Raw genomic sequence first — 21,925 nt, forward strand, 5'->3', positions numbered from 1 at the left:
AAGTCGTCATTGGACAAGCATATGGACGTACATGGAATAGTGTAGGTTAGATGGGCTTCAGATTGGTATGACAGGTCGGCGCAACATCGAGGGCCGAAGGGCCTGTCCTGCGCTGTTATGTTCTATGTATTCCTGCTCCAGCCGTGACTAGGCCCACGCATGCTGTGCTGCATTCCAGACATATAATACAAGCCCAGCAACTCCCACAGCTACCTTGACTACACCTCCTCCCACCCTACCTTCTGTAAAAACGTCATCCCTTATTCCAAATTCCTCCACCTCTGCTGCATCTATTCCCAGGATGACCAGTTCCACCTGAGAATGTCCCAGATGGCCGCCTCCTTCCATGATTGCAACTTCCCTTCCCACATGGTTGACTATGCCCTCCAGCACATCTCCTCCACTTCACGCACCACCACTCTTAAACCCCACCCGTCCCAACGCAATAAGGCCAGAATCCTCTTGGCCCTCACCTTCTACCACACCAACCTCCGCATACATCACATCATCCTCTGCCACTTCCGCCACCTCCAAACGGACCCCACCCTCACCCTATCAGCGTTCCAGAGAGACCATTCCCTCCGCGACTCCCTTGTCAGGTCCACACCCCCCATCAACCCAATCCCCGCTCCTGGCACCTTTCCCTGCCACCGCAGGAAGTGCAAAACCTGCGCCCACACTTCTGCCCAAGGCCCGAAGGGATCCTTCCACATCCGTCAGAAATTTACCTGTACATCTAACAATGTCATCTCCTCTACATCAGGGAGACAGGATGCCTTCTTGCGGACCGTTTCAGCAAACATCTCTGGGACACCCGCACCCACCCACCCCACCGCCCTCTGTTTGAACACTGAAACTCCCCCTCCCAATCCGTCAAGGACATGTGGATCCTGAGCCACCTCCACCAACTAACCATCACCATCCAACACCTGGAGGAAGAATGCCTCATATTTCACCTTGGAACCCTGCAACTTTATGGGGTAAATGCGGATTTTGACCGCTTCTTCATTTCCCCTTCCCCCACGTTATCCCAGTCCCAAGCCTCCAACTCTGACTGCCCTCTAGACCTGTCCATCACTACCCCCCCCCCCCCCCCCCCGACCTATCACCTTCTCCCTCACCTTCATTCACCTATCACTTTCTCGCTTCCCAAGCAACACCCCCTCCCTTTATCTCTCAGCCCTGGCCCACAAACCTCATTCCTAATGAAGGGCTCCTGCCCGAAACGTCGAATCTCCTCCTCGGATGCTGCCTGACCTGCTGTGCTTTCCCAACAACATGCTGTCAATTCTGATCTCCAGCATCTACAGTCCTCACTTCCTCCTGCCATTCCGGGGTCTGGCCACGAATCATCTCACGGGCTGGTCTTGGACTCAGTTCTCTACTCCCTCCAGGTAGGGTACTTTAAGAAGTTTAATGTTGGGTGCAGGGGGGAGAAAAAACTGCAGCAAGGGGAAAAAATGAAAGTAAAAATTGCTGGCGAGCAGAGGAGCTCCGGCTGGAGCGTCTTACTCTGCCACCATCTCAACCAAAAGTCGTACAGAGTCGTACGACATGGAAACAGACCGTTCGGTCCAACTAGTCCATGCTAACCAAACTTTTCAAACTAAACTCGACCCATTTTCCTGAATTTTGCCCATATTCCTCTATACCCTTCCTATTTATATACCTGTCCACATATCTTTTAAATGTTGTAACTGTACCTGCATCTACCACTTCCTCAGGCAGTTCATTTCACATGTCAATCACCCTCTTTGTGAAAAAGTTGCTCCTCAGGTCCTTTTTAAATCTTCCTCCTATCACCCGAAAAATATGTCCTCTAATTTTGAATTCCCCTCCAGTCAGGAAAACACCGTTGCTATTCACCTTATTTATACTCACGATGGTTTTATAAACCTCTATAAGATCGCCCCTCAATCTCCAGTGAAAAATGTTCCAGTTATCTAGCGCCTCTTTATGGCTTAAACTCTGCAGTTCTGGAAACATCCTGGTAAATCTTTTCTGCACCCCCTCCAATTTAAAATATCCTTCCTTTAGTAGTGCGACCAGAACTACACACAGTACAACAAAAGTGGCCTCATCAACATCCTGTGGAACCACCATATCCTGTTCTCAGTGGTCTGATTGTGCACCTGGAAACTTAAGCTCACTGCATGTTATGAAGGATCTTAATTTTTGACACCAGCCATCAGCATCTTAGGGCTCAATCCATGGCCACCAGCCAGACATATGACCACAGATATTGGCATTTGACATGTTCCCACTATTAAGGACTGTCACAGCACATCCCTAATCCACTTAGAGGATGCATCGGCACTTCACGAATGCAACACTGGGCACAACAGTAACTATAAATGCACTGCTACTGCTGCATGGACATCTTGTACTCCAGAATAAGCAACCGGCTCACAAACTGGTCTAAGCTGCACCTCCAGCACCTTCTCTTAGTGTTCGTTTACTCAGTCAAACTCAATGCTTTTGGCATTCCTTTCCTTCCATTGTACATCTTGCCCTCGGCCAAAGATTCTGCTTGCTCTGTTCACAATTGTCCCAGATACCCTACAGAGTGTCTCTGTTGTTTTTGACTTGGGAATACAGTAAATTGCTGCACAAAATGGTAATGGTGATGTAGTGGTAATGTTCGTGGAAGTTCTGAGTTAATTACTGTCTTAAATCAACAGGCAAGCTAATTCATTTCATAAAACCAGCACAGAGAGGTTAGCAATCAATAAACCTGACAGATGACCTCGTGTTGAACTGGAAACCAAAAATCTTAAAGGTGCACCATATGAATTGGTCCCTGAAAAATCCTCTGTCCTGACACTGGGGAGTTATGCCAAAGTTGTGATAGTTGTCCCATATTTTAACCAAGGATCCGCCTTCTATAATCCTAACACCAATTTGTACTTTACGGCTAATGCTAACCTGCAGGATATACTCGCCATAAGTAGTGCTTTTGGTAAACCATTGGCAGTGACTGGCCTTGGGAGTCCACACCATTGACTCCAATAAGTCAACTGACACCATGTCAACATGGGCAAGGATATGTCCTGCTAATTATTGTTTATCACCTTACCTCAGATGACTAACCTTGACTAACTACAAAAGTAATGGAAGCTTTGATTGATACTTCTGTCAGGCAACTCTTAAACAGCAGTAAGGTGCTTACTGTTCAATTTGAGTTCCATCAGGGTCACATGGCTCTTGAACTCAGGACAGCTTTGGTCTAAAAATGGACCAAAGATATAATCAGAGTGACCACCTAGACATTAAGGCATCATTTGACCAAGTGTGGCATCAAATAGAAGTGACAGAATTGAAGTCTGGAATCCTTCCGGGGCTGGAGTCATAGTCAGCACAAAAGATGGTTGTGGTTGCTGGAGCTGAATCCTATCAGTTAAAAGGCATTGCCGGATGTCCTTTGGCTAGTATCCTCATCCCACCCATCTTCGCTTGCTTCACCAGTGACCTTCCTTCCATCAGAGGTCAGAAGTGGGGTTGCTTACTTACAATTGCATGGTGTTCCGCAACATTTGCAATCCTCAGACAAGTGTCCATACTCAGCAAGGTTTGATTTGATTTATTACTGTGGTGTGTACCGAGGTACAGTCAAAAGTGTTGCCATACGTACTTTATAGGCAGATTATACTACGTAAGTGCTTCAAGGTAACAACAGAGTGCGGCATACAACGTTATAGCTGCCTAGAAGGTGAAGAGAGAGATCCACATTAACATTAAAGATGTCCATTCAAAAGACGTGAACAAAGTTTAGGAATGTGCTGATTCCATGCCTATTAGGTGCCAACAGTGACCATGTCCAACAAGAGAAAAATTAACTACCTCCCTTTGATGTTAAATTGCATGACTGCCCTCGAATCTCTCACTGTCGATATTCTGGAGGTTACCTTGGTCCAGAAATCTAACTGAACCAGTCCCGTAATAGCTACGGGCACATGACCAGGTCAGAGGCTAGGAATTCTGCAGCGATTAATTCTCATGAGTCCTGAAAAACTGTCCTCCATCGAAAGACCACAAACTAGGATTATGACAAAATGCTCTCCACTTGTCTGAATGAGCTCCAACAACAGTGAAGAAACTTAACACCATTGAGAACTAAATAGCTCACTTGAACACACTCCATTCATCACATTCACTTCATCCACCATTTCCAGCAATGTGCAGTATCTCCAAGGTAGACTGCAGCAAATCACCAAGTCTCCCTTGAACAGCAACTTTTAAACCAGTGACTTCAAACACAGAAAGATGAGGATAGCAATGAATGGGGTACCACCAGCTTCAATTTCTGCTTCAATGCACACCATCCTTATTTGGAACTGTATCAGTTGTTCACTCACAGTTATAACTCCTTAGCTGTAGTCTGTTGTACTTGCACCAAATGGACTGTAATGATTCAAGAAATGTTATCATTTCCATCCTCTCTGGGGCAGTTAGCGATTAGAAACAAATGCTGGCCTTGCCAGCGACACACTCATTCCAGTACAGAGCTTTTTAAAAGTGAATAAAAACTTTGTATGCAGTTGCAACTGTAATTAAATATTGTGTTATTGACTAAAAAATCCAGGCTGCAAGTATTTGACAGTAATGACTAAGTGTATTTAATATTAGATCTTTATTTTTGATTTTTGTTGGTTTTACATCCTGAGTATATTCATTCTATATAATTTCCTCGTTTTCAGGTTAGTGAAACAGTAGCTAATAAGAATTGCAATGTTTTTCTTTGCTGTAAATTTGTAGTACCACTAGCATTGACTTAATTATGCCCAGATTATGAAGGGGAAAGCAAGGTTCCCACTACTGATTGCAGTGCAGTGAAGCTTTTGCAAAAAAAATGTATTTGCATATAGATATTCAGTGAGGCCAGGATCAGGTTTGCCAGAACTTTCTGTACCTCTATGAATAAATAGCCTGTTAACATTTGCCGTACTGAAAGTAAGACCACTTAGCACTGGCACCTGTGAAACTATTTTCAGCCTCCTTTATCAGGAGAACTTAAAATTATTAATTTCATAATGAGATAAAAGTATAATGACCCATATTTTATAAACTATTCTGATCTTGGGTAATTGGCATCAGGTTCAACGAAATGGAAATCTGGTTATTGTTCACATTTTGTTATATCATGTGCACATTTTACATTGCAGCAGTGTTTGTTTTTGCTTTGGTACTTGGGCAAAGTTAGAAATAAGCTTTGATTCTTAGAAGTTGATAATTTTTATAAAGATGGCAAAGTATAGCAAATGCATTAAGTATTGCTTGCTGGAACAAATTTCAGTTAGCTTATCTTAAAAAGAAAGCAGTATTAGGTTTCTACTGTTTGTATTTTTGAGGTTCATTATGCAGAAATCTTACACAGCATTTTATTTCTGTACATCCTTGCATGCAAATAAGTGAATCATGGTGCCTTTCCCAAGCCTTGTATGAACAGGACTGGGGTAAGGACTCTTCTTTCTTACACTCCATAGTGCTTGCACTTGCTCAATAAGTAAACCCCTATGTTTCTCAGGCAATGGATTAAATCTTGAATGCTCATGGTCCTTTGTTAATCAGGACAAAAATCAATTGTTTCCTTCATGCAAAATATTTGTCAAGTGATAATTCTTCCAATTATGGATATTTTCAGCATCCATTTCATGACTAATTTGCAGTTATTCCAGGTAGTAAAATTAATGCTGAATTTTTCAAAATAAATTTTACAAATGTAAATGAGTTTTTAATATTTTCACCAAGTACAATGGTGAATAATTGCACAGATCTGAATGTTTGAACGTACTTTCTGCAGTCAGATCATGAAGAAAATCTTAGCATTAGAATAGTTGTACCCTGCATGATGAGTTAGCAAATTCTTGAATCAGTTCATCTTTTACGTTCCATTAACCGTCAGTGGAAACAACTGGATAATGCAGCACCTACATCTTTTCAGATCAAAAAATCTAATAGTGCACATGAACTATAGATAATAGATTTTGATGCAGATTAGAGATCAGCCTTGAATTGGCTGAATCTGTATGGCTTAACTAGCTGAACCATGGGTGATCTCAATAATCTGTTTTTTCATTACACTTGTTGAAGTGCTTCATATCTTTGCTTTAAAAATTGATTCCTGATAGATGCTTGTATGAATCAAATAAATGAGCAATTCTGTGTTGTCAAATCTATTAGTTGAACATGCAGTTCATGTATTGATGCTTCACTGGAGTAATTTTCAATCTGTGGCACTGGAAAAGCACAGCAGGTGAGGCAGCTCCGTTCCTCTCTGACCAATCACCATCAACCCCCCCAACTTCCAGGCTACCTTCCCTCAGCTCCGCAACCCTCCTATATATCTCTTAGTCCCGTTGGGCCCCCCCATCTCCACATTGCTGATGAAGCGCTCATACCTGAACCATTGGCTGTCCTGCTCCTCAGATGCTGCCCTGACCTGCTGTGCTTTTCCAGCCACACGATTTGGCTCTGATCTCCAGCATCTGCAGTCCTCACTTTCTCCTAATATTCTATCTGGTCGATCTCACAAACTTATCAAATACAGGACTTCTGAATCCAATCTCTGTGTATAACATGCAAGCATGAAATTTGTCAAATAAAAACCGGTTCGCATTCTGACAAAACTAATCTTTAACACAACGCACTTGAATTGCCTGAGATCCATAGATTTGACTTTTAAGTGGCCTTACGTGTGGTTTTGTGATGTTTGCTTGCTTTTTTCACTAATGTGCCATTGTTAACTGCAAAGAAAATGCTGATACTTGCTGTGAAACTGATATAACAATGTTGTGCTTATGCATGTTGTGCTGTTGTTCACCATTGTAGATAATCTAAGATGAGCAAAATTGACCTTGACAGGTACAAGGGCCAATTGTGTTTTTGACAAACAGATTACACAAAAAACTTATATGGACTCTTTCCCAAGAGCAACAAGTATTATTATTCGTTTGAAAGCAGATTTAACCAAAACTGTAACTAACTTCTGACACTTTCACGTTCCAACTCCATGGAAATAGTTTCTTTTTAACTCCTGTTAGTGTTCATCCTTGCATATTAGTTGAGCTACAGAACAGCTGTAATGGTATTTTTGATTTGATCCTCAACTCACTTATGCATCCGTGTAGGTGCTGCTTTTATTATTTTGATTTGCCGAAGGAAATAATTAAATTTTTGGCATTAATGGCAATTATGGATGAGGAGCTTGAAGTTAAATTGTGTAGGCTTGCGCAAAAAAGCTGCAATAACAATATTTGCAGAAAGGTAATCATATACCTGTTAACTGTTTGTGGGCAGCACAGTGGTCAGCGCCAGAGACCCAGTTCAATTCCCGCCTCAGGCGACCGACTGACTGTGTGGAGTTTGCACATTCTCCCCGTGTCTGCGTGGGTTTCCTCTGGGTGCTCTGGTTTCCTCCCACAGTCCAAAAATGTGCAGGTTAGGTGAATTGGCCATGCTAAATTGCCCATAGTGTTAGGTGAAGGGGTAAATGTAGTGGAATGGGTCTGGGTGTGTTGCGCTTCAGCGGGTCGGTGTGGACTTGTTGGACCGAAGGGCCTGTTTCCACACTGTAAGCAAGTAATGTCCAAAGTCTTATTAAGATTCAAGCTGTTCAGGTCAATTGTGAAAGTCAAGGCAAAGAATGCAAGAGCAAGAAGGTTCTGCTGGAACTGGACAATATTCTAACTGGGCCATAGCTGAAGGACTGTATGTAGTTCTAGTCACCATATTATTGAAAATGTATGAGTGAGATTGTAGTGATTTACCAGGATCCTGCTTGGGTTGCAGGATCTGAGCAGTGATGAAAGACTAGATAAGCTGGGGTTGTTTATCTCTGTGTCTTTACTCAGCGAGTCGTGAGTTCATGGAATGCCCTGCCAGTAGCAGTGGTGGACTCTCCCTCCTTATGGGCATTTAAGCAGGCATTGGATAGGCATATGGAGGATAGTGGGCTAATGTAGGTTAGGTGGGCTTGGATCGGCGCAACATCGAGGGCCGAAGGGCCTGTACTGCGCTGTATTCTTCTATGTTCTATGTTTTTGCTGGATCAGTGAAGGTTGTGAAGGGACTTGATAGAGGTATATAAGGTGGAGGGACATAGAGTGGATAGGAAAACTTTTTCCATTAGTAGAAGCATCAATACCCAAGGGCTATTATACCCTTGCCCAAACCTAAGAGGAGTGTTTAGGGGTGTTTTTCTTTTCAGAGCTAGAGAGAGACTCTGGAACTCATTGCGTGAAAGGAGTAGAAACTCTCATAACCTCTAAGTAGTATGTCGATATTTGTGTTGTGTTATGTTGTGGTAGCCTCCATAGGCCTAGAATCAGAAAGTGATGAGAGTGTCGACAGATCTTGGTAACTGGGGTGGACAAAATGGGCTGAATGACCTCCTATGTCGGTAATAGACCCTTCAGTCCAACTCATCCATACAGACCAGATATCCTAAATTAATCTAGTCCCATTTTCCAGCACTTGATTCACATCTTATAAACCCTTCCAATTCATATACCCATCCAGATGCCTTTTAAATGTCAAAAATCAAATGACACCAGTTTATTTGAAATTGCAAGTTTTCTGAGCTCCACTGCTTCCTCAGACGTGATTTAATTGGAAGGTATAAGACACAGTATTTCTAAACAAGTTAACAAGTTTAAAACTAGCTGCCCTTGTTGAATCCTTCAATCAATTAGGAGGTAGGTTGCTGTTTAAAATGCAAAATCCAGATTCCTTTCACATCTTTGTCCCTAAATAATTAAAAGTTTTATCAATCTACATGAGGTGACATCACAACTTAGACAAAGCACTTCAGGTGTGAGGTCCTGCTTGGAATCTGTCTACATTTTTGTACATGTACCAGCCTCCTCCATTCCTCTGGCAGCTTGTTCCATACACTCACTATCCTCTGTGTGAAAAAAATGCCCCTGATGTCTGTTTTATATCTTTTCCCTTCTCACCTTAAACCTATGCCCACTAGTTTTGGACTCCCCTACCCTGAGAAAAAGGCTGTGGCTGTAATCTTCTTGATTTCTAGCATGGTTTTTTTGCTTCAGCACATGGTCCTTTTGGTCTCCTGTTATTTTTCAGAATCTTTGTATTACTTGTCCCCAGATGTGTATAAATGTCCTGGTAAGAAGTATTTGGATTCATTGAGATTTTAGTTTCTGATATTTATCACTTTTCTCAGAAGTTGCTTTAGTTTGAGTGAATTGTTTTCTAATCAGCTATTCCAAGATATATTTTAATTTATATAAAGCAACAAAAAGTGTAGAGAACCAGGTGATGAATGATAGTTGGGGGATTTTCATTTAGCAACACTATGGGACTATAACTTCTACTGTTATCTTGGAATCAACCATTAACAATTTTTTTTAACATAATATGATGTTGTTCAAATATGTTTTGTAGATTTGAGTAGATTTGACAGATCCAGGAACTTGTACCCAGAATTTTCCCAGAGGCATCAGAACAAAAATGAGCATTGAGTCAATGAAATCCATTTCGGAGCAATGAGCAGACGGTTTTTAAGAATGGTAGATTTTAAGGAGGGCGCTCAAGAAGTGGAGAGGAGATGACTTTTGGAGGACCAAAAACAGAACTTGCTGGAAAAACTCAGCAGGTCTGGCAACATCTGTGGACAGAAAGCAGAGTTAACGTTTTCAGTCCTATTACATTAACTCTGATTTCTCTCCACAGATCCTGCCCGACCTTCTGGGTTTTCGAGCAATTTCTTTTTACTTCTGCTTTCCAGCATCTGCAGTTTTTGTTTGTTTCTTTTTGCTCAGCATTGAATTTGGGTGACTGAAAGGACAGGTGCCACTTAATGAAGGAGTAGTCAATGTAAGCAAGTTGAAACTCTGGAATAATTTTATTTTGGTTGGGGTTGTCCAGTGATGGAAGAAAGAAATCAATGAAGGAATTCACAGAGATGAGAATTTAAAATTTTCGGTCAAGTTGAGTTCAAAGGACATGAACATGACAAATGAGATTTAAGTGTGGGATATCAAGTGAGCTGAAATTTGAGATTGGAAGATCATCCAGAAGTATACTGGAATGGTCAAATATTCAAATTCACCATTATTCATTGAATCGAGATATGAATGTCAATATCTATATTTCATGGACTTTGTGTTCTAAGAGGTTGGAACAAATTTTCTTAGAAGAACATCACCTGACCTCTTTACCCCCCCAAACCCTATTTAATGAATGAATTAATATTTTTTAAAAATACCACATTATTTTCTCTACTGTGCTTCTCTTACTGAGGATACTAATGACTGTATGCAAGGATTGATATCTGGATAATACCCCAAGACCTCATCCAAAACACACACCATCCTCTTTTGTTTGTACAATACTACTCCTTCACTGGAGTGCTGTATTGCTTTGTCAGAAAGACTGCCGTTCAGATCAGGTGTTAAAACCAGCATAGCCTATCTACTGTGAGTATTTGGGCAAGTCTCATTACCGTTATTTGAAGAAGAACCTTAAGTTCTTGCACCATTTTGGAGGATTTACTGATAAGTTATCTAATTGTCATAGCTGGGCCAATATGTGCAAATAAATCCTAAACTAATAGGACATTTTATTTTTGAAAGTTATTTACTGAATGAAGTATTGCAAATCATTTTTAAAATACTTTAGTGAGCATTATTTGATAATTTTAAGAAGTATAAAAATATTATGAGAAAAGGTAGATTATAGCAAAAGAACTCACCATTTATGGAATTCTGTAGACAAAAGTAGCCTTTTAGAAAAGCATAAACTGAGATTTGTACTACTTAGATACTTTGTACATTCTTGTCATGACAGTTGTATTCAATAAAATGGTTAAAAAAAAAGGCGGATTGTATAGTTGTTGGCTATTTCTCCCCATAACTGCAAAGACTTTGATGGTTCTCGGTAGCCTCTAGAGTCATTAATTACATTGGTATCTTGAGTTAAGAATTAGTCTGCACCAATCCTTTAAAGTAATAGAAGAACTTAGACAATGATATTCTAGCTTTTTGAGAAAACATTTGCCATATTTGAAAATGGCATGCTAATATTTCAAAGCTAGAAGTATAACTTCGAATGGAAATTCTAATAGATGTAGGTTCAAACTTCAATAACTTCAGTTTCCATTTCTCTTGAAATATATTCACTCCTGTACTTACGTTGGTCCACTTCTAAGCCATATCTCACAAAACCTAATTTGGTCAAATACATGTTAAACACTTGAAGAATATGTGTGAAGTTTCTGCTCATCAACTTTCAGTGGTGGATGCAATCTGGTACTATATATTTGAGTATCAAGATTTAATTGTAAAGCTTATTGCTTCATTTTGCCTTTCAGCATCAGATACGTTGTCTTTCAAGAGCAGAGCAGCTTCAGGCTACTAAAAGTTTGGATGAATTACTCCTAACTTGTGATTGTTCAACATCTCTGTATATTTGAATGTTGATCTGGTTGACCCAACTATGAGGTGCACATCACGAAAGTTTTGATCTTTGTTTCTCTAGCATTTGAGGAGCTCGAGAAAGCACTGGGCTCAGCTCAGAAATCTGAAGATAAGCGTAAAAAACTGAAGCAAGAGATGGAAAAACGGTTAAAAGCTATGGAGGAAGCAAATGAAGAACAACAAAAGAACTTTCAACAGGAGCTTTCACGGGTTAAGCTGGAAGTTGTTACTGTCATGAAGGTAAGAAAACTAATGGCTAATAATGTAGAGTTGGTGTGAAAATTCTTTCTGAAGTTGCTGAATTTATTTCTCTATGCTGTGGAACTGATAACTGATTTGGTCTCTAATCCTTGACACACTGGAAATTATAGGTGAATCTAATCTTTTCTCAATAAAGCAAGTCATGATTAAAAAGTGTGAATTTTGAAATTTACACTTACGTCAGAGATGAAGGAAAAACCTTCGGCTGGAAGAGTGAAATTACGCTGAGGCCTATTAAAGTCTTTAAAATAAAAAAGTGTCTCTATGTTAAATTAAAATTGAAAACTTTGGACACCTCTCAGTTGAATTACCGGTTGGCTTGGTGGTTAGCACTGCTGCCTCACAGCACCAGGGACCTGGGATCGAATCCACCCTTGGGCAATTATGTCGAGTTTGCACATTCTCCCCCTGTTTGCATGGGTTTCCTTCAAGTGTTCCAGTTTCCCCCCTCAGTCTAAAGATGTGCAGGTTAGGTGGATTGGTCATACTAAATTGCCCTGTAGTTTGCAGGCTAGGTGGATTAGCCATGGGAATGCAGGGCTACAGGGACAGTGTGGGACTGAGTGGGATGGTCTTCAGAGGGTCAGTTTGGACTTGAGGCCAAATGACCTGCTTCCACACTGCAAAAATTCTATTTAAAAATGGTCCAAATTTCAGAGGTGAAGTAAATATGCTCATTGCTCATATAAATTCAGTGATTTCTGTGATGTGGTTTTTCCAAAATAAATGTGAAGTAATGGGGACATCTTGATAAATAGCATTACAGATTATGGCAGCAAGGAACCAATTGTGGTCAAGTCTTCTGTCACAACAAGGCAAGAAGTTACATACATTTAATAGTCTTTATTTTAAAACTGAATTTTCTGAGTTGACAGTCAACAATAATGAGTAAAACCTTATGGAGTAGTGCAAGTGAGGATGTATGTTTTTAACATATATGTTATGTGGCATTGAGTTGTGGTTTAGTAGCTGTTTTTTGCATGTGTCTAGATAATTGTATTAGATTTTATTAACTTGTGAATTAAATTCTGTAGTGCTGTAGAATTTAACTTGCATTGCATTGTTTTAGATTTGACCGCAAAACTGCAATAAGCCTGATTTGATTGGATATAACTTGACAAGTAGACATGTGGAATGTTTTATGATTCTAAAGCTACAGTAATGTTTCAGCAAGCTGATTACACTGTAGCTGAGACATGGACTGCAAATGTTCAACACTGAAATTCAAATGTGCTTTTCATTTAACCATAGGATGTATTTAAGTCACTGCAATATAGAAATATGAAAACTAATCTAATATAAATGAAAATGACTGGTTCTTTTCAAAGCATCTTGATTTCATTACCATACAGTGATGTATTTTGAAATTTGAAATGATCTGAAATGCTGTATCTTCATTTTTGTTTTCTCTTCAAGAGAGATTGTGAATGCATTATTTGTGAGAATGGAGTAAGATTGAACAATTCAAGGTGGGCTGGTCAGGTAGAAAGTGAGAACAAAAAGAGAGGAGTGACTAACTGGAATGCACAGTCCTGTCAACGAGAACTGGTTGGCAATCTTTTTGTTTACCTTGTAGACAGTGGAAATTAATATCACATGTAAAGGCTTTTTTAGTGAGGCAATGAATGGAAAGAACAAATAGGCCTCAGAAAAGATGATGGATAAAGGAGAAAAAGAGACACCGCGAAACTCAAGAAAAGCAAGTAAGAAACTGAAAATGCAAGCAATCCAAGTATGAATGGATGAAACATTTGTCTTCAAAGATACAGCAGATATGTGAACACCAAAATATCAGGCTAGTGCCAGTTTCAAATCTAGCCTGTATTAACATTGAATTTGAATGAAGTATTTATGCTTGAGGCACAAATTTAGTTTACTTTTTACCCAGATGTTTATAGAGACACTATGTTATCAGACTCCTTAATGCAAGAAAATGACAATGAAATAGTACATTTTCCAATTGCTGAATTCAATTTGCAGACTAGAAGGTTGTGAAGGAGAAAAATGAGCAAGTTCTCCTGAAACATGTGATTAGTGCAGCAAACTATGGTAGGTGGACTAAAGCGAGTAGGATTATTCAGTGGTGAGTCTTGTGGAGATCACAAGCAGATCCTGACAATAGCCTCAAGATGCTCAGCCAGTTGATCGCCAAATTCGCATTTGGTCATCCAGATGTAGCAGCAATTAATTTAAACCATACTAAATAGGAGGAAGTGCCCACAAAATACTGTCCTAGGCACGAAGAAGCTTTTGCTACACTGGGCAAAGTTGAAAAGATATTGTGTTTCTTAGAAGAGAAGCTGGAAGTGAGAGTAATGAAAGGTTAACGTTTCCCTCGATGTTATAATCAGTATGTGGAGGTGCCAGTGTTGGACTGGGGTGGACAAAGTTAAAAATCACCCAACATCAGATGATAGTTGAACAGGTTTATTTGCAAGTACAAACTTTCGTCACTAGATGGCTGATGAAGGAGCAGAGCTCCAAAAGTTTGTACTTCCACATTACCTCTTGGATTCTAACCTGGTGTTGTGAGATTTTTAAGGTTCTAACCAGTGTCATTGGATGATGCAAAGTTATGTGATGTGAGGCAACATGATGATGCAAAGTGAGCTCGTTGGGGGGAGGCTCCTATCCTCATGTCATTGCTTAGAAGAGATAAAGAAAGCAAAGTTATTGAAGTGGAACTGACCTGGCCCGATGCCATATCCGTTATTTAAGATGTTGAGAGAATTGTTTAGTATCGACCACCAGGAGGATATTTCTTGGTGTTGGGAAGACAAAAACTAAGAGACAACTTAAACAAAAGAGATCTCCCCTTTACTCTCCAAGAGTCATTCCAATGTGGAATTCTCTTCTTCAGAAGGTAGTTGGGGCCGCTGTTTAATTAACTTAGCTTTGAATACATTTAAACTTCTAAAAGAGAAGAGAGTCATAGATACAGACAGGAAACTGGAGTTAAGACCATAGCCAGATCAACCACAATCTAATTGAATGTGGATCCAAATGACCTATTTATGGGAAAAAATACACTTTATGTAGAACGAGACCCTGATCCTATAATTTATGACTGTAGACTGTTTTTTGCCTTGGATAGAAAGAGAGATAGTGAAGCAAAGTGAGAGGAAAAGCTCAACGAAGGAACTGATGTTTGGAAATTGTAACACAGGCAAACAAGCCTTTTATTTACAATCTTGAGTACGATTTGAGGAAGAACTCCGAGGATGTCATCAGTCACATTGGAACAAGGGGATAGTACCACAATGTTAGTGTTATTGGGCCAGTAATCCAAAGGCCAGGCTAATGTTCTGAGAACTCATGTTTAAATTCCCAGTGTAGCAGCTGGTAGAATTTAGCTTCAGTTAGTTATCTGAAGTTAAAAACTAGACTCAGTAATAGTAAAATTGAAACCATTCAGGATGAGAAGACATATGTGACTGCCAGGCAATGAAGAAAGCCAAAACAGGAATCCTGTGTACATCTTACTCTCCAATCACTATTTGAATATTGGTGAATGTGATGGAGAGTGAAACTAGAACCAGTCCACAGCTATCTCAGCTTTAACAGAAAGGAGAAAATATTACTAGAAGCAATCATAAAGGAGAATTGAATGGCAAGGATTTCTGTGGCCACAGACCACATTTTGAACCATGTGTAACGTATGAGATTGAAAGAAATGCACATAATTACTGTTGCATTAGGCAAGAATGTTTGGAGTCCTCAAGAGTGAGGAAAAAGGAAGTAATAGGGCAAATTATGCATTTACTGCATTTGTGTGGGATTGTGCCATGAGAAGGAGAAGGTGCAGACATTTAAGAGAGGGAATTAGCATTCAACTGAATCATGCTATGTTAATATACAATAAAAATTTGTAGAAATTGTTCTAAGATTATGGATTTTAAGTAACTGAAGTGTATTATAATATGGCCAAGACAAAAAGAACTATTTGTAAAGGTTTTCTTGATTGCAGTTTATTTATTTAAACAAAAAACATCAATCCAAATAGCAAATGTCCTTTAGCTTTCCACAAAAAACATGGAAATATAATGTTATAAATGTGTCTCTTCCTTTACAAGTCCTCTGAAGATCGCATTGGAGAACTGGAGAAAAGTCATATGGAAGAACTGACCTGCAAAGAAAAGGAGTTTACGAAGCAGTTGCAAGCTTCTCAGCAGGAGTTTCAGGAACAGTTAAAAAAGGCTCTGGTATGTATCATGTAACCTCAGCTTTTTACTGCAAGCTAGAATAGGTGGATCATTTCCTATGTCATGTTTAATATATGCTGTGAAACAAGGAATCATAGAATCCCTACAGTGTGGAAACAGGCCCTTTGGCCCAACAAGTCCACACCAACCTTCCGAAGAGTAACCCACCAGACCCATTCCCCTACAATTCTACATTTATCTCATTCTAATGCACCTAACCGACACATCCCTGAACACAATGGGTAATCTAGTATGGCCAATTCACCTAACTTGCACATCTTTGGATTGTGAGGTGAATCTGAAGCACCCAGAGGAACCCCACGCAGACACGGAGAATGTGCAAACTCCACACAGACCGTTGCCTAAAGTGGGAATCGAACCTGGGTCCCTGTGCTAACCACTGAGCCATCCCAAAGACTACTTTTCAGTAGTATTCCCTTTTGTAGTCTTCCCACCTAACCTCACCCAGAACATCATGATGGTGACCCCTAGGACCAAATATGACCTTGATCTCTCCTGTTATTTTGCTGGTACTTTATCCTGTTTTGAGTATTGCATGTTTTTGCAGCACTTTCTCCTCTTATTCTAAACCTTTTTTCTTTACTGTCTATGCGTCATGCCAGTTTTCTCAAAGAACTGCCTATACTGATTTGCTCCCTCGGCCTTGACCCTACTTATTCTCAAAAACCAAATCCAATAGTGTCTCCTCTCCTTGTTGCACCAAAAACGTACCAAAATTAACCTGCAGATACTTCAGAAGCTCTTACCATCATGGCCCTGTACTATCTTAGTCTCTAAGAGAATAATTTGAAAGTTGTATAATCAATATTCTTGAAGTCTTTTCACACTTTAATTTCCTGGCAAATTTACTTTATATCTTTCTTGTTAATTGATGGCCTGTGGAACACACCAAGTATTTCACAAGTAACTCTATTATCTTTGACCAAATAGATTCGCTTGACCGTATAGATATTGTCTCGTTCCAAGACTATAATATTCTCAATCAATATGACTTTCCTTTCAGATCGTTCTTGAATACCTAGTATTCAGAATATTTATTACCCAATCTTGCTATTTTCAAGGCTAGTCTCCATTATCACTATAATAGTGCCAAGCAGCTTGCCAACCTTATTTACCATGTTTCAACAAGACATAATAAGATACCAATCAAAAAAAAAACCCTTTTTAGCTCTTAGGGGTTATAGTTCCCTCTATTAAAATGTATTTCTTGCATTGGTAGAACATTCTGGTTGGAACATTCCCTCTCTCACTGCACCCCCCAGGCCATCTCCTCTGCACAGAAGCTCTAATCCATCGAATTCAGCACCGCCTTCCTAACCTGCAATCTTCTTCCCGACCTCTCCGCCCCTACCCCAGTCTGACCTATCACCCTCACCTTGACCTCTTTCCACCTATCACATTTCCGACGCCCCTCCCCCAAGTCCCTCCTCCCTACCTTTTATCTTAGCCTGCTGGACAAACTTTCCTCATTCCTGAAGAAGGGCTTATGCCCAAAACGTCGATTCTCCTGTTCTCTGGATGCTGCCTGACCTGCTGCGCTTTTCCAGCAACACATTTTCAGAACATTCTGGTTGCTAGTTTTTCCTTGATTTTAATGATGCGGTCTTGTATTTAAGAAACGCACATCACGAGTAAAGCACTGAGTTTGTCTTTCTGTCCAAAACCAAAACCAATCAAAGAATTTACAAGGCCCTAGCCTAGCCTATGAGCTTCTAAATCAGAATTGGAAACTGTCCAATATCACAAGTTGAAAAGTATTGCATAGAATGTTTGTGAACAAATATTAAAATGATTCTTGTTGAAATGATGTACATGATTTGACTACTGTTTGATTGATTCAAGCTAATTGAGGCAACTTTAGCCAAACTTGAATCGTGTCATTGCAGTGGTAGGGCTTCTACTGGGGATGATCATTGATCCAGCAGAGCTATCTGGTATCAATCAGCAGCATGTGTTAAATACCAAGTAAGAGTAAGTGATCTGATTCTTGATCACTTAAAGCTCTTCTCACTCCCTTTCTAGTATATTGCTATGTGACCGTTTTGTACTGGAGAAGCAATTATGAAAAGATTGGGCCAGCAATCTGACATTGTTTCAACTAAGCAGCATTAATTTTCAATCACCCGACTAATTATTTTCAGGGATCAGTTTATTTTAGTAAGCAGCATATCATTTGCTCAATTTAAGTTAACTCTTATGCATGTTGACTGACGTGTGATGTACTTGGTTGGCATGTTCATTTTGTTTATATTAATTATTTGAATTAAGTACACAACTTTAAAAATCAAAGATGTGTATAGGACCACAACTTTCAAGCACCGTTTTTCATGGGGACGAGTTATATGCTGATATGGAAATAGTTGTTCATATGGCGTAATCCATTTTTGGCAGGACAAGTGTCATGCTGAGTACCAAGCAGAGCAACAGGAGAAAGAACAGCAAACTGTGTTGGCATTAGAAGAACAGGAATTACAAAAGCAGGCAGTTCAGACTCAAGCAACTAATCAAATCCAGGATTTGCAAGCAGAATTGGAAACCTTGAAAACGGTAAGCCAAGCGTCAGGGATTAACTGTAATTTGTAGAAAAATAATTGAACGTATCTCAATTTGTCAGTCCATTTCTAAATCATCTTGTAAGTGAAATGCCCATAGTTTATTGCCTTAAGAAGCTTTAAAGAAACAGTTTCTTGTATCTCAAGCAAATTTCCAAGTGGTAAGTCACTATGGTGCAGAGATTTATACATATGGAGTTCACATATGTGAGAAATTCTTCTACTAACTAATGCTCCTGTTCTCCCTCAGCTGATGATTCAGTACTCTGAATTAAACAGCAATTGGAAAAGCACTAAGGGTACCAAGTACACAGACATTATGCATGGTAGGAGATTTCAGTGTCCATTACCAAGTGTGCCTCAAGGCTATCACTGCTAGCTAAGTCTTGAAGGACTAGTCTGCTAGTCTCATGCTGGGCCAATGATGAGTGTACCAATCTGAGGATGGACTGACTTCACCTCTTCATTACGAATTTATATTATCAGATCATGAGATAGAGCATGTAGGCACTCCACAAGTATTGTGCAACAAGCCTGGTTGTAGCCAGACTTGGAAAGGCAGTTTTCTCAATTGTCACTTATACAAGATCCTTGATACTTGGACAGAAATATTGATGGAACTGAAGTTGACAATTCCTTCAAACTGCCCTCCAATGTGGTTGAATTCTTTGGCAGCTGTCTCTCTCTCTCTCTCTCTCTCTCTCTCTCTCTCTCTCTCATCCCCACCTCTAAAAGAAGAAGCAATATAATTAACAATTTAGGATGGATTATTTGAAGGTGCAAAGGATTTCATTTGATTGTACAGATTAGTGCAGGGCATGTCAAGTGAACAAATGTGCATAAGGACATTGAATTAAAAAAAAGTTAATGAAGAACATTAATTGAGTTACCAAATTCAGCACTCATAAACTGGGCAAATAAATCTATCCCAGATTTTCTTCTTTATTTCATAATTATTTGTTTTCAAATCAGTCAAGCTACAGCCATATATGGCAGGAGTGAAATACTTCCAAGTGTTGACCTCACGTGCACAGAACTGTGACTGTTCACTACAAGCTTGTTCATTTACTTGTCAATTTCTCCCTTGCAACAAGAAAATTAACTTCTGATTCTGGACTTATTACCTGTCCTTGAATCTATTGGGAATGCCCAACCATGAGGTAGGAATCCTCAAAAGAAAAAGCTTCTTCATTGATTGTCCATCAACATATAGTCCATCATCCTACACATACTCATCCTTCTGTTTAAAGTCTTTAGACCTCGAGTGGATCTGGTAAGTATCTTGAAGAAATCAACTACAAAAAAAAAGCATTGGATCATGTTTATTTCCAAAAGCTAATAGACGTGTGGCTGAAATGTGACACTAAAAGTATGAAACACCAAGCATTAGACTAGAAGATGGACAGTTGGAAATCTTTCAAGTGTAGAGAGGAGTTTGATGAGATTATGTACTGTTGCAAAAATTATTCAATTTGTACATGGAACAAATATTCAGAGTAAAGTCACTCCTGAGGTTAAAATTATGAGGCAAGGATGCAATAAGCCAGTTAAACGGTGACATAAGTGCTACTTGCAGAACCAAAGAGACCTGACAAAATATCGATAAAGGAAAACCTACAACTTTAAATATAGATTAAGGATAAATAACAAAAAAAAATCATTAGAAGGAATACATTACAAGAAGTAAGAGCAAATATTGACTAAGGATGGTGTCATACTGGAATGAGTTGCTAATTTAATCTCATTAAGACAAATGATAGAAGGTGTGGATGTGATACAGAAGTGAGAAGTAAGTTTGGGACAACGAAAGATGTATGCACCATAAGAAAACTCAAACCTGTGTCAAGAGAAAAACCCGCAATGCTACTTTCTATCGACTTTCCTGTATGCCTTGGGACCTGAAGAAGAGATTAAGATGAGAATAGAAAAGTCGATGAAGAAAATAGAGGCCTGAAAGAGTGACTGAACTAGTCACCATTCTCCAGCCCTATCTCCGTAACTCTCTAAATGAATCACTTGCAAAGATATATCCAGCTATCTTTAGAAATATCATATGCATCCACCCCCAACCTCGGCAGAGCGTTCCAGATCTTAGCAACTATGAGTAAAGAAGTTTCTCCTCATCTCATTCCTAGTTCTCTTGCTGACAGTCTTGAAATTGTGACCCCTAGTTAGCAACATAACAACTGGTGAAAACAAAATATCTTTCTTTACCCTATCAAAATTGTTTATAATTCTGAACACCACAATAAGATCACTTCTTAATCTTCTTTGTTCAAAATAGAATAAGCTCAATTTCTATAATTTTTCATTGTATTTAAAATCTCTCATTCCTATATCTTTCCAGTAAACCTCCTTTGCCCTGTCGCCAGGCCTTTAACATCCTTCCTTTAATAAAGTGCCCACTACTGAATGCCGTATTCAAATGTAGTCTGATCAATGATTTGTGAAAGTATAGCATCACTTCCTTGCTTTCATATTCCATGCCTCTATTTATAATTCCGAGGATCCCACAAGCTGCCTTAACAACTGTAACAGGTTACCTGACCACCTTCAGAGAATTATTTGCGTGAAACCAGAGGTGTGTCTCTTTCTGTATGCCACTAAAACTTATACCATTGAGCATGTATTGTTATGTTTCTTCTATGTTGTTCTTCTACCAAAATGCATTATTATGGGAGTTAATATTAGTAATGAGGTGGTGCTGAGTGTCTTGAAAAACATTAAGTTCTGTAAGCCCTTAAGGCCTGATGGGAGCTATCCTAGGATACTAAGGGAGGGGATTGCTGGGGCCTTGTCAGAGATCTGTTTACCGTCTTTATTGTCACATGTACTCAAATAGAGGAGTGCAGTGAAAAGTTTACAATGTCGCCATTTCAGGTGCCATGTTGGGTACAAACTAGAAAAAGAAAGAAACAAGTTTAAGAAGTTCATCACGACAATTCTTATAAAGTAGAAAAATTAAGTTCGAAGTCTTTTCTTTAGCCAGTAGCCTGCACTCACTCCATACTGGGCTTTCCTCATGTGGGCTCACTCTCCCCAGTGCTGGGCAAGCTTTCACCTGCACTGGGCGAAGTCCTGCCCTGGCTCGCCAGATGCTTCACTGCTAATGATTGCTTTGCTCACCAGCTGCTTCATCGTGTAAAATTCCACAATTTTAGCTTAACATACAAGATGCTTTGCAAGTACAAGGAGTTTTTGTCATTTAATTCACCTGTTTGGAACCTACATTTATTGTCATTATCTTTTGAAGGCATATCTTTATCCTCCACAGCGGGCAATCCAAATGTTTGTATTCTTCATGTGAACTGGTTCTAATAAAAATTACTTTAGACTTCTCACCTGTGCCTTCTTGTTCTCATGCTGTGCTACACATGCTTTTCTCAGTCCCTGTAAATGCCTTAATGACATATCTCATTGTTTCTTCTGCATTGTTTGTAGCAGTTTATTC

The 21,925-nt window shown here is 39.6% G+C and overlaps 1 protein-coding gene across 4 annotated transcripts in view; it reads left to right on the forward strand.

Moving 5' to 3' along the window:
- The window catches only part of golga4 (golgin A4), a 192,005-nt gene that overhangs the window by 94,467 nt on the left and 75,613 nt on the right, over positions 1–21,925 (forward strand). For all 4 annotated transcript variants that reach the window (XM_087986136.1, XM_087986137.1, XM_087986138.1 and 1 more), the window contains 3 exons: positions 11,500–11,678; positions 15,773–15,901; positions 18,314–18,469. In XM_087986136.1, coding sequence (XP_087842262.1) covers positions 11,500–11,678; positions 15,773–15,901; positions 18,314–18,469 — 464 coding nt within the window. The remainder of the gene's footprint in view (positions 1–11,499; positions 11,679–15,772; positions 15,902–18,313; positions 18,470–21,925) is intronic.

Source organism: Chiloscyllium plagiosum, unplaced genomic scaffold, assembly GCF_037043375.1.
Source record: "Chiloscyllium plagiosum isolate Xiang-an unplaced genomic scaffold, Cpla_swu_hap1 HiC_scaffold_4, whole genome shotgun sequence".
Taxonomy (NCBI): Eukaryota; Metazoa; Chordata; class Chondrichthyes; order Orectolobiformes; family Hemiscylliidae; genus Chiloscyllium; species Chiloscyllium plagiosum.